The 14,202-nt window shown below is 33.9% G+C and overlaps 1 protein-coding gene across 2 annotated transcripts; it reads right to left on the bottom strand.

Annotated features, from left to right (window-relative positions):
* Nucleotides 1-1,898: 1,898 nt before the first annotated feature.
* Nucleotides 1,899-2,986, bottom strand: LOC128857016 (histone H3.3 type c-like). 2 transcript variants are annotated; one of them, XM_054092526.1, is made up of 2 exons: nt 2,746-2,986; nt 1,899-2,691 (listed from the first exon to the last, which is right to left on the bottom strand). In XM_054092526.1, exons 1-2 carry the CDS (start codon nt 2,753-2,755, stop codon nt 2,036-2,038), a joined length of 666 nt encoding a protein of 221 aa, XP_053948501.1. In that variant the 5' UTR covers nt 2,756-2,986; the 3' UTR covers nt 1,899-2,035. The 2 variants fall into 2 exon arrangements, with proteins under 2 accessions (XP_053948501.1, XP_053948502.1); XM_054092527.1 differs by having other exon boundaries at nt 1,899-2,685.
* Nucleotides 2,987-14,202: the final 11,216 nt, after the last annotated feature.

Here is a 14,202-nt window from a genome sequence, read left to right as displayed (position 1 = left end):
TTTTGGCTTTGGTTCATACTATAGAAGAAAAATTGTAATTCATAACGCGGATGTGTCTAAAAGTATATAATATACGTAAGTTATGAATGACAGCATCGTGTTGTTTCAAGCAAACTCAATTTTATACATCAATTGTTTCTTACATTTCCATACGACCATAAACAACACGGCATGCGTACACGTCGGTGAGTGTCAGCACCATAAGGTGCTGAACTTTACAGACCTGTTTTCTTTGCCGGCATCCATTTCCTTTAGTTTTTATTTTGATGTTTCTTCTTACATTCGTAATAATAATTATCGATAACACAGAAAACACAGGGTTATATGACAAAAAGTATCGTTATTATCTAGAATTATTTTATAATCTCAGATTTTAGGAGAGAAACTTTGTATGGGAAATCGGTTTTTTAATGACGAATTTTGAGTTAAGCGCGAAAAAGGATATAGATCATCACTTATATGTGAACGTATTATAACGTGCGTCAATTTCAGCTACGAATTTGTCTGGCATCCAACTAGATTATGAGTAGAAAACTGCGCACAAAAGTAGATACACGTGGTGGTGGGCGTTTTACCACTATTTACTTTAAGAAGCTTACTTCCTAAAGATCTAGTCCTATACTTGAGTTAAAGCTGACGATTTTGTTCAAATCGGTTTTTTTGAGCTTTCAGTAATTTATGGCTTCGTAAGGTTCAAGCTTTTATTTAACTATTTTTTGAGAAAAGTAGATGTAAACACAAAAAATACATTTTTATGTGTTATTACCCCACCTCACTCAGAATCGTGCGTAGCGCTCAAAAATACATATAAAAATCCATGCGACCCTGTGCCATTCAAGTCCATTTAATGAATACGCGAGAGTGGTGGGTTAAAGGCTACAAAGCGTGCTGTGACAATTAAACACAGCAAATTTCTACGATATAAGAAACCAGCTTTTTACGAGCGTTCAGTCGATGCTGCATAGCTTTAAATTTAAAGCACCAAAAGTTAGAGAAAAGCACATCTTTTTAAATCAAATAATAAACTTGGGTGTATCATATAATTCAATAACACAAAATTTATTGGTTTACAAAGATTCTCTAAATGGACCCCTATACTTGTATATTTAAAATGTACAAATTATTTCCAAAATGTATTTCTTGATAAATTTCAACATGTAATAAAATTAGCTTCACATGTTTACTTTGGATGTGGTAATTTGCATCAGTTATGTCCTAACTGTCAAAACAATTTTCTATTTTTAATCCGCTTTTTATGTGTTGAAAGAAGTGACAAGCAGGAAATTCTCAATGTCCGCATTCGAGTGCAGAAAGAAAGCACAGAAAAGAGCACTATGACCAGAGAACAACAATGAACGGTGGTTTACCGTTTCCATAAAAAAAACCTTTCAATATTTTAATTTTGCCTACACATAATAGGCATCCAAGGATGATAGATGATACTCAATTCACCTTGGTAGAGAAAAAGGAAAAAATAGTACATTTTTGAAGTTGTTGTTGTTGTAGCAGCCTTAACATTCCCCATATGCATACGGCGAATGCTACTGAAATGAAAGTCCTTGGCCGGATATAAATCCGTGTCGTTCCGGTTACGTAGAACCGACTGTCGTGGAAACGACATTTTTTATGTTCCAATCTATGCTTCGATTGATGATTTCACCATTTAACCATTCATGACACCTGTGACTGCAGTGTATCAGTACAAATGCTTGAATAGTTTCACACTTTATGTGTTTTATAGAGCAAAAATCAAGATTACCCAAACGCTTGTGGTTGGAATAGTCGAATACATCTCGACTGGCAATAGCTAAATTTGATGTCAGTAGATGCATCTTACGATGCCAATACCGGCACCTCAATGCAAATATCCACAAGTTTGAAATATAAGGTTTTAATAGTTGCACATAAATGAATAATCTATATTTTTTTTTAAATGATAACAGGCATGAAAATTAAGTAACAAAAACACATAACAAATTTTAAATTAGCTTAATTCTAAAAAAAAAAAAAAAAACGCTCAAAAAAATTTGCCCTCCTATCTAATATTATTTCGTAAAAAGTTTACAAGCTCCATATCTTTCGCCATTAACGTAACTCTACGAGAATGCAAAGCCAGTAGATTTGCATCCTCCAAGCGCCCTTCAACGTAAGCTTCGGTGGCTACTTGCAGAGCCTCTAACGCAGTTGCTGTTATGTACCTCACATCAGTATCTATGCTCATCATAATTTCGCGTACAACGCGCGCAAACGCTGCGCGAGGTATCATAAAATCCACGCGTAATGCTAACTTTTGGTAATCTTTCAAGGCCTTAAACTGGCTCTTGTTTTTACGAGTCGTCTTTTTACGGGATACAGACTTAGTTCGGGCACCAAGCAGATTTTCTGGTCCCTCTAACGGCTTTTTTGGTGTAGGAGCAACTTGTGATGATTCTTCTCGTTGAGTAATTGCCCCTGAGCAGTTCTCATTTTTCTTACCCAAATTTGAGACAATCCCATCTGGACGTTGTTGTTTAGACACATTCGGAAAATATCGACTACCGTTAGCTGTAAAATCCAAACCATAATCAGTATCAGCATTATTAACTGACGGCGAGTGAAACTCGCTATCATCTGACGCTAATAAACTTCCCTCAGAGCAGCTGGTGTCCGTCTCGCCCAAATTGGCAAATGGTACCTTGCTGGCATCTGTAACTTTTTTATTTGCAGAATTAATGGCTTTTCGCGACTTTGGACCGGGTTTCTTACGTGGCTGCATTATTTTGTTTAGTGGACAGCACGAAAATTTTTTAGATGTATTTAATAAATTATTAAAATTCAACAATATATATCGCGCCAACGATTGAGAGAATATGTTTGTTGACGAAGCAAATAATTTGTAAAATTGTTACAAATTATCAAGTTTTGGTTTTCATGTATCCAAAAAACTTGCAAAGTAGGGAAAATGAGAGAGTAAAATAACGTTTAATTCCAAAAGGTGGATCTAATAAGGTGACAGCATTCACCCAGCTGAATTTTTCGCCGTAGGTATGGCTTACGTCAAAATGATATGCTTTGTTTGTATGTATTGGTATGTTTACATTCGTATGTTCACATTTGCTTGCTGATTTTCACATGATGCTTGCACCAAACGCAACAACAAATACATGTAGGGTTTTACTTATATGTGTTTGCTGTCACCTGTAATAAATTCGCCTTGAATTTCAAGAATGATAGAAACAGATCCAAAATTGCGCCCATCAGAGAGTGCGTAAAGTCACTTTTGCCAAGTTTGTGCAGTGTAGCCAGCCATTTGCTCTTCGCAATAAAATTAGTGCTTTTTTATACATCAAAATGCGAAAATTTTTAAGTTGGTGTTTGTTACTTATTTTTAATTTAAAACTAACGAAACTATAAATTAAAAAACAACTTTTTTATTAAACAAAAGAATGTTAAAAAAGTTCACTCTGAGAAGATTTTAGTGTTCATGAAAATTTGTTGGTTCTTATAAAATTTGATAATTTGAAACTGTAAATTTAATTTTTTGCCCCTTTTAAGGTTAAGAATATTAATGTCCCTCTCTCAAATCTTCTTAACATTGAAAACCTTTTTACACATTTTAAAAAGCGTTTGAATTTACTGAATGCGAATTAAAACCATAGTGGTGTTTTCGTTTCTTCCGGTCATAAGTCCTTAGTGGGACATAGGGCACCAAGAGGTGTATTCATAGTTAAAATAAGCAACAAAATACCAGAAAATACTGAAGAAACCATAACGATATTTTTACAAAAAGAATGCCTTATCTTGGTACATAACTCAAATATAGCAAAAAAGTCCTTCTCTTAGCAAGAGAATTTCTCTTAACAAAAAGGTCATAAATTAAATTATACATAACCATAACACATTTATTAAAAAAAAAAAGCACATTTTAAAGAAAATTTGTCAGCCGTACACAGTTCTTTAAGTAATTCAATAAAAATATGGTGTTTTATTTTCTTTAAATGGGCATTTTAGTGTGTTTTTATATGCAAATCTAGGCAACACCGCATTAGCGAGAGAGAGATTTGACTGCTGAAAGCAAAAGAACACCAACAACAACTGCAATCGCGGGCAATGCCATGATTAAATTATGGAATTCATAATTGAATCATGGGGCAATGCGACCAGATGTTAAAAACAAGTAAAGCGAAATAAAACTGAGTGAATTATTGGACTAATTTAAAAGAAATGTATATTTTACAAAATTATAAACATTACTTTTGATTAGAACAGGCTAGAAAAATGTCATGAAGAAAGAACTAATAATACGTTCACATATGTATGAATTACCAATAAATGCACCAAATTAATCTACCCGTTCACATACGCCAGATTCCCTGCAAAATTGACACTCAGCTGTCAATACTGCTTTGAGAGGTTTTTCTTCACAGAAATTATTTTGGTGAAATATTTCGGTGTTTTTAGTTTCTTAAATTATTACTAACGATATGAAGAAAATACAAGGAGGAGGAATAGCGAATTTAATTGGCTGCTAATAATAAACAGTTGGGGAAATCCGTATGTGACGCTTACTGAGGGTGCTAAAAATTATGGCAGTAAGACGATAGGAAATTCTATATTGCATGTTATAATAAGTTAAAGGAGGACAAAATGTTTATGGACATACGTTTTTTTCTATAAAAGGAATCCCTAATTAATAATATTTAACAAAAATTTTATTAGAATTATCTTTAAAGACTTGTTTTCTTTGCCGGCATCCATTTCATTTAGTTTTTATTTTGATGTTTCTTCTTACATTCGTAATAATTATTATCGATAACACAGAAAACACAGGGTAGTATGTCAATAAGTACCGTTATTATCTAGGACTATTTTATAATCTCAGATTTTTGGAGAGAAATTTTGTATGGGAAATCGGTTTTTTTAATTACGGATTTTGAGTAAAGCGCGAAAAAGTAGATCATCTACTTATATGTGAACGTATTATAAGAGTTCTTTTCTCCGGCGTGCAAAGTTTTCCACGTTCCATTTTTAATAATTGCTTTAAAATTTTATTTAAGAAACAAAAAATTATACTTGAAATCGCTGAAACAATATTCAAGTTTTACTCTCCGCTGCACAAGTTAAAATGTGCTGTTTTTGTGGAGTGGAGGAAAATGATCGTTGCACCTTCCCCTTCCACTAGAAACCAGTCCCAGTTCGCTGGCACCAGCAGTGCACTCAACATCGTTCCGCGCGTGAAAGCTTTTTTAAAAGTGTGTTAGGATTTTGCAGTCCCGGATTTTGCAGTTTTCCGGTCACGATTTCCCGCAAATTGTAATAAGTTAAATTTAACTCTTCACTGATCTCACGTAGACTAGCACGATGGTCAATGTTCAATAATTCACGAACCCGGTTCACATCTTCGTGTGTTTGCGTCGTCGAAGGCCTTCCAGATCGCTGTTCGTCTTCGACGTCCTCCCGGCCTTCCTTGAACGACCAGTGCCACCGTCCCCGTAAGCCTCTTTGAGTAACCCAATGGTTTCGGTACTCGTTTTGTTTAGCTTTACGCAAAATTTGATCGAGTAACGTTGCTCCAACGATCGCTGCATTTTCGCCACTGCTGATCTTAAGACTTGCAAATTGTTACTGGTTTTGCGTTCAAGTACTTTTTTTGATATTTTTATATTTAAGAGCAAATTCTCGGAAATTAAGTTAGTGGATAAATTTCAAGAATGATATAAACAAGATTGCGCCCATCAGAGCGTACGTGTCGTCACGTTTGCTGAGTTGTGCAGTATTGCCAACCATTTGCTCTTCGCAATAAATTTAGTGCTTTTTTATACCGAAAATGCGAAAATTTTGAAGTTTCGTGTTTGTTTCTTTTTGCGTTTAATTTAAAGCTACCGAATGCTTCAATGCTATCACTAGTAAAATGCTTCATACATATAAAGCTCGTTTTTCGATTGAAGGCATTTCCTCGCCGGCAGAAATGCATCCACTGCAGAGCGCCTCATCCTTTGGAAATATAATATAAAAAAGCTTATATCACACGCTTTATTGAGGTTCTTACTAGCACAATTTTTCACTGCACATTTCATGTTTTCTTATTTTTCACTTATACGAGTACACTTTCACGAAATATCTTATTTTTGCGTAAATATTCACTAAAACGTTTGTTACCGTTTGTTCTTATTAACGCACATTTCAAATAAGAAACGAATATTCATAAACATCAACAATAACCGCAATCATGGGCAATGTGACCAGATCTCTGAGAAGATTTTAGTGCTAATGAAAATTTTTTTACTCTTATAAAATTTGATAATTTGAAAGTGCAAATTTAATTTTTGGCTCCATTTAAGGTTATGCAAAAATATTATTTGCCCCGCTCCCAACTCTTCTTAAGATTGAAAACCTTTTTACACATTTTAAAAAGCCTTTGAATTTATTGAATGCGAATTAAAACCTTAGAGGTGTAATTGTTTCTTCCGGTCATAAATCTTTAGTGAGACATAGGACATTAAGAGTTGTATTCATTGTAAAAATAAGCCACAAACTACCAGAAAATACTAAAGAAACCATACTGACATTTTTACAAAAAGAGTACCTTATCTAGTTACATAACTTCAAATATAGCAAAAAAGCCGTTCCCTTAACAAAAGAGTCTCGTTTAACAAAAACAACTCATAAATTAAATTGTACATAAGCATGACATATTTATTTAAAAAAACCCACATTTTAAAGACAATTTGTCACGCATACAAAGTTCTTTAAGTGATTCAATAAAAATTTGTTGGGTTATTTTCTTTGAATGGGCATTTTAATGCGTTTTTATATCCAAAGCTAGGCAACACTGCAGTAGCGAGAGAGAGATTTGACTGCCGAAAGCAGAAGAACACCAACAACACCTGCACTCGCGGGCAATGCCACCAGATGTTAAAAAAAAGTAAAGCTAAATAAAACTGAGTGAATTATTTAAATAATTATTAAAAAATGCATATTTTACAAAATTATAAACATGACATTTTAATTAGAACAACTAGAAAAATGTCATGAAGAAAGAACTAAAACTCCGAGACACAAAATAATAAAAATAACAAAAAAAAATCATAAATCAAGTTACGAAAATGGTAATCTGGCCATACTGGAGCTAAAATCACGTAACTAGTTGTCAAATTCGCTGAGCGCAAAGTAACGGGACCACGATGGGCGCCATCCAAGGTGGATTTAATAAGGTGACAGCATTCACCCAGCTGAATTTTTCGCCGTAGGTATGGCTTACGTCAAAATGGTATGCTTTGTTTGTATGTATTGGTATGTTTACATTCGTATGTTTACATTTGCTTGCTGATTTTGACATGATGCTTGCACCAAACGCAACAACAAATACATGTAGGGTTTTACGTATATGTGTTTGCTGTCACCTGTAATAAATTCGCCTTGGCGCCATCTCATTATTCTTTGCATCATGGATAAATTTTACATGAACAAACCTAATAATCATTGTTGTATCGCGCTCATTCATTATCTCTCCGCTGACGGCGCTGCCAGATGAGATATAAATATATATACTATATATTTATATATATTAAAACATGTTTGATAGATTTAGAAGGTTTGCTTTTTTGCTATGGTGAAAAAAAAATTGCGAGGGGAACTTGAGCTGCCACGTCACTTGGGAGAGGCGATGAAATCAAAAACAAAATGCACAACAAAAAGTGTAAAGTGTTAACCACTCTGAATAAAAACATACGTCAAAGCAAGCGTGGTTAGCAAATTGTGAAAAGTTGTGTGTTTTTAATTCATCGCTTTCAGCAGTATTGGCGCACCATTTTGCAGCTATATTTGCGTCATAGTGCAGTATTTCAAAAACATGTTCAACGGATTTTAGATGGTGTGGAACTCAACTGCAGCAGTTCAAAGCGAGAGAATTAGTGAAAAAATCCAATGTTGGCGATTTTTATAACATTATTTCTTCAGAATCGCTCCTCTCATGAAGCCTGAACACAAATGCGGTTTTATTGCCTGATGCTTGCTGGCACTTGAAAAGATACGATACCTACTCATTATGCTTGATGCTTGTCGATTGTAAAAAACAATCAAAAGTAACAGGAGATCCATGAGGACTATATTAAAACTTACGGAATTTTTCAAGGCAAACAATGAGAGAGGGAGAGACCCGAGAGAGAATGAGAGAGAGAGAGAGAAAGAATAGATATCTTAATAAATTCACAACATTTGCAGAGAATACAAATAGACAAACTTTACAAAATACGGAGAAGGGTCGACCGGTGTAGATAAACGCCGGACACAAACCGTGGCAACAACGCGCACTACTCCGAGCGTTTATCACCTGCACAAACACAGTGATTCCAGGACCGCAGCAACGGCACAAATTACCGCAAGGAAATACCAATAAATCCGACGCCAGAATGGATAGCACTTTATAGTATGCACAAGCACTAGCCAGGAGACGGAAATAAGCACCAAAAAGTAGGCACACAAAAAAACGCCAAAAAAATGGGACCAAAAAACGCCCCAAACAGTAGGCACCAAGGAAATATAACGCCAAAAATTAGGCACCAAAAATATATTTCCTACAAGTTTGCACCAACAAACAAGCACCAAAAAGTAGGCAGTGTTATTTCTCACTAGAAATTAGCAACCACAAGGAAAAATAGCCCAAAGTGTATCTAAATATATATAAGGTATAGCTCTCTCTCTCCTTTTCCTCTACGTTACATCTTTTTTCTCTCTCACGGAACGAAAATGCCCAAAACGTTACATGACCTTGAAATTTTAGTCCCCATTCTCTCTCGTCCACCGACGCCTAAGAAGTTTCACTAAAATTCACAAAAATTATTAAATTATTTGCAAAGTATGGAACGTTAATAAGATATTTTCAATAACGCGTTATTGTTAAATGCACAAATAAACTATTTTTTCGCCCCACTAAATTCCATTTTCGACGCTTTCAATTGAAAAAAGCTTTATGCATACGCGAATCGTTTTCGGATTGAATGCATCTTCTCTCCGGCAGAATTGGAGAACCATGGCATGAGCATTGGTTTTGTTGATTTTCTCGTATATCACTAACACAAGCTAAATTTTGCTAAATACATCCCAAGTGACGTCGGCCCGTCAGCTGATTCTGTGAAATTCGCTCAGAGCCGAATAACGGTCTGGTATAAAGCACATCTCCAAAAATCTTTTCACCATGTATTAAGATAAGAAATTTAATATTTACAAGGTATCTCCAAGTTCATTTTTACATACCATGTTTTTTTAAAACATCTTTAATGAAAATTTCATATAATATTTTTTTCACGAAGGGAATATTTTGAAACAGCGGGTGTCTTCTGCATACATAAGCATAATTAATAATATCTAAAAAATGTATTATTATTATTATTATTATTATTACAAAGAAAGATAATCTAAGATTATTTTGAAATTCCGGATTTCGCGAGGGAATTTTTGGATGTGTAACCACGCCTTTTAATTATGAATGGGGGGTTAAGCTCGAAAGTATATAATCTAGTTATATATGAACCTATTAAATTAAAAACAGCTGATTAGATGCCAAGATTTTTAGAGGTGTGACCAAGATTAGACCGATTTGAAAGGAGCAGCTGATTAGCTGACGTCACATGGGTTAAGACAACGGTTTGTTTACGAAAAAACTGAGATTGTGTTGTGAATATACCAAAACATGCAACACTTCATTTGTCGTTGAAGAATGCTAGAATACAAGATTGCGTCTTCCGAATTCGCTGGGACGTCATTGCTTAAGAATATACAAACAAAAGGAAGGGAAATTACTAATAGTGTACAGAATACTAAAGGTAGCGTTTTTCGAAAACCATTACTTTATTTTCCGCGGTTTTGACAACTGGCTGACGTCATGAGTTATAATACTACAAAGCAAATAAACAACACAAACCAAAAGAAACAGAAAATACTTGTTTGTAAATATTCAGTGAGTGGCTTTTTTATATTAATTAAATTAAACAGACTAATGAAATTGAAGACCGCGTATTAAATTGTAAAAACAAAGAATATAAAATTACCTCCAAATACAGTTTTTTAGGTATTAATACCGATTATGCCGTGACCAGAAATTGTGTGTATAATTTCTTGTGTTTGGCCATTGTGCAGTGTGTATCAACTTCTTCTTCCAAAGCGAATCTCTGAATGGAGGTATTGGTAAATCAGCTGATTTGTGCTTTTACTTTCGCCGTGTCCATGTAGCTGTCAGCCCAGAATGAAGCAAGGCGAATTTATTCTTCTACATTGCCAATATTTTTCTTTGACAATCAAACGTAGAAAATATTGCTGTTGGTCTAATGCCAACACCTTTAATGAATGCGCCTTGTTCTTCTTCCTATTGTTTTTTTTTTTTTGGTTTTTTTGTTTTTGACAGGCACCCTGAGCTTGACAGTATTGCTTGAACGAGAATAGGTATCAACAAAAAAAAAAACGAAATAATATTTTTGACTTGGAAAATTTATTTATTTATTTATTTATTTATTATTAAAGTCAAAACATACAACCATAGGTTATTTTTACAATGATTGACCTTAAGAATAGTTGACATAAAAGGATTAACAGTAAAATCAAAATTAAAATTAAAATTACAGATAGTAGTAAAGAAGTATAAGTTGGAGAAAGTATTAAAAGGAAAGTAAGGTAAAAAATAGTGGTAGCAGGAGTAGGGATTAATGGGAAGAGATTTAAAGTACATTCAGCAATTTTCGGCAAGATAGCGAAGCAATTTATTTTTGAAACACGAGCTTCCTTTTATAGGTTTAATTTTGTAAGGTAAGGTATTCCAAAGACGGACAGAGAACACAAAGTATTGACGTTCAGTCACCAAACAACTGTATTTCATCGGGACTATGTTTAACGAGCGGCAGGACTTTGAAGGCATAAGTCGATCTTTGAGGTATCTTGGTTTTTGAGTGTTTATGATCTTGTGGAGTAAAACTAAACATTTAAACCTAAGCAAGTCGTTAAAGGATACGGAAGCAATTTTTTTCGCAAATACTGAAATATGGTCATAACGTTTTTTACAGTACACGTACCTAGCAATGTTGTTATACAAAACATTAAGCTTACTACGACACACACTATCACAAGGAGTATATAACTCGCAACCATACAGTAACGTTGGTAACAAATACGTTTTAGCTAGTAGCAGTCGAGTGTTTACTGGTGTAAAATATTGAGTTGTCCATAAATTTCGGAGCATACCATAAACTTTGCCTATGACAGTAAAAATGTGGTTGCTCCATGTCAAAGTTCTATTAAATGTAACCCCTAGATTTTTAACATTGTCCACATATTTAATCTCAGCGCCATTTAGTTTGACTTGTGTATAGCCATCGAGCTTGATATATTTTTTGTAAATAACGATGCATTTACAATAACAAATATTTTAAATATATTTCTTAGCTATAATAATGATTTTTTATTGAGAAATATCTAAGTTTGCACGAAATTTTTTAAACTCTTTGATACGATTTTCTACGAAATTTAATCATTTTTTATGCAACCAAGGCACATAAAAGAGTGTTTTGAAACCAGGTGATCTCAGCTGTGGGCTTTTTTTGACGACCAGCTGCGAGTGTTTTTACTTCTGAATCTGTACAATGCATTTGGCTTCTATTGCTTTCGCTACTCTTCTTCTTCACAAACAAGTAATTTCCCTTACGCTTTGAAAATGTAATGATAAACAAAAGTTCGAATTACAGAGAGAATTAATTACTACTGTGAGCGTCAAAATAAAGTGTACAAAGCATTTTGTTATAATATGGATTTTATTTCAGTCTTTTATCACAAAACAATATATTTTAATTTCATGTTTTTTAAATTAGTATTTGATTCTCTACTAATTACTAGAAAACAACAAAAAAATAAATTACAACAACAAAAATGGTAAGACAAAAAAAATTGAGTGCATATTTTACGCGCCAAAATAAAGTGTACAGAGATATATTTAACAAAAATTATATCGATTTAGTATTTTGTTGATTTCCCTTTTGCTTTGATAATGGAAGACAGTCTTCGGGGCATCGACTCAACTAGTTTTTTTGTCACGTCAGATGAAATTTTATCCCACTTTTCCTTTATAGCGAGTTTCAGCATATCCATATTGGTGATTGTCCTTTTCCGGATTTGGTGGTCTAAATGCTCCTACAAATGTTCAATAGGGCTTAAGTCCGGTGACTATGGAGGATGATCCAATGTCTTAGGAGTCCGATAAAGCAGCCATTCTTTTACTATTTTTGCTGTGTGCTTGGGATCATTGTCTTGTTGGAAGATCCAAGATTTCTACAAGTCTAATTTCTGCACACTGGTTAGTAAATTATTTTGTAAAATATTCAGAAAATCTGTTTTGTTCATGGTACTTTCAATAAAAACCAAATTGTCAACTCCGCTTGCCGCCACACATCCCCACACCATAACCGAACGCCCACCGTGCTGAACTGTGGTTATCAAATTTTGGTCGGCATACTCTTTATTTTTGGTTCTCCAGACTTTAACCGGTTTTTTCTGCCCAAATACCTCGAACTAGCTTTCATCGCTAAACAGGGCATTATTCAAGAAAGAAACATCCCGATTTTCGTATTTTTTTGCATAATCAAGACGATTTTTTTTATTAACTGTCGTTTTTTTTATTTTTCGTAGGAGTACATGGTCGTCGTCCCATTTGCGTGCAACGCTCGACGTATTGTACTGGCACTTGCGCTAGTATCTGATGCAGTTGAAACTTCTTGTGATATTTTGGCCGCACTTTTAAAGGGATTTTTCTTCACATCACGCACTATAGACCTTACTTCAGTCTCATTTAAAATTTTTGGACGGCCTGTGCGATTTTCTACTTTGCCGAACTATTTGTATTTGCCAACTATTTTTTTCACATTATTATTATGGCTTCTGTTGACAATAGAGCCAATTTCACGAAAGGTTTTACCTTCATTGCGAAGCTTTAGTACCAGTTCTCTAACATCAGTCGAAGTTTGTTTGTTTAATAATGGGTAAAAAAAATAAATAATAGAATTTAATTTACTATAGACAAAAACTTTTCACTCTGCCGATCGCAACCAATTAAAATACAAAAAGTTTCAATACATCGAAAAAGGAAGTAAACAACCAAATATAACGGTATTTTTTACCGTGCAACATCGCTAAAATGCTACTGATGTACGCTGTACACTTATTTTGACACGTAAAATATGCACTAAATTTTGTTTTTGTCTTACAACTTTTGTTGTAATTTCTTTTTTTGTTGTTTTCTAGTAATTAGTAGAGAATCAAAAACTAATTTAAAAATCATGAAATTAAAATATTTTGTTTTGTTATAAAAGACTGAAATAAAATCCCATTATAGCAAAATGCTTTGTACACTTTATTTTGACGCTCACAGTATACACAGAAAAAAGCATTGATCTCCATTTTGCATTTTTACTTTCTCCAATTTGCTAGTTTTGCTTCTTTGATCCCGTTTTGGCATATGTATTTCTTTTTACGAACGAAAATTCTTAAATCTGCTCTTTTCATTTTGATGTAGCTTTTTGATTGCATTAATGAACTGAAGTTATTTATGTAAAGACTGCGCAGAGCTTAACTCATGCATATGTAAATATAAACATATTTCTAGCTCAAAATTTTATACCGACAACTCATTTAAATTTTGATGGGTCCCGATTTATTTTGGAGAAAAAATTAGAAAATTATTTAGTGGCAGCCTTGATGCAACCATGTAGATTTGTGCCATGATTCAATAATAATTGAATCATGGATTTGTGCATCGGAGGTGCTCATGGTGCTCACACTCACTAACGTAAACGTACGTTTCGTCAGCTAACACGAATAAACTCATGACAGCCCCATGTAAATGAAGAATCACCACCGTTCCGTTATGTAGATATCGTGGATTTTGTACGTGGGTAAATGAGAAATTCTGGATTGTTCCGTAAAAACATGTCAGCAGATGGCTCTCTCACCATACAGTGTTGCCAAACAGTAAAGTCATCGACCATTTACAAAATAAACTTAGAAAAATTTAATTTGTATTAAAATAACTTAAAAGCAATGTTGAATAAAGTTAATTATAGATAAATGAACTATTTGCATTTGTTGGTGTTTTGGCTTTGGTTTATTATACAATGAAAAATTGTAATTGATAATGCGGATGTGTGAAAAAGTGTGTATGTATGTATGCAAAAATATGAACGGCAA

This window comes from Anastrepha ludens, chromosome 3 (assembly GCF_028408465.1).
Source record: "Anastrepha ludens isolate Willacy chromosome 3, idAnaLude1.1, whole genome shotgun sequence".
NCBI classification, from domain to species: domain Eukaryota; kingdom Metazoa; phylum Arthropoda; class Insecta; order Diptera; family Tephritidae; genus Anastrepha; species Anastrepha ludens.
The sequence above is the reverse complement of the archived record's forward strand: the minus strand, read 5'-3'. Positions and strand labels throughout refer to the sequence as shown.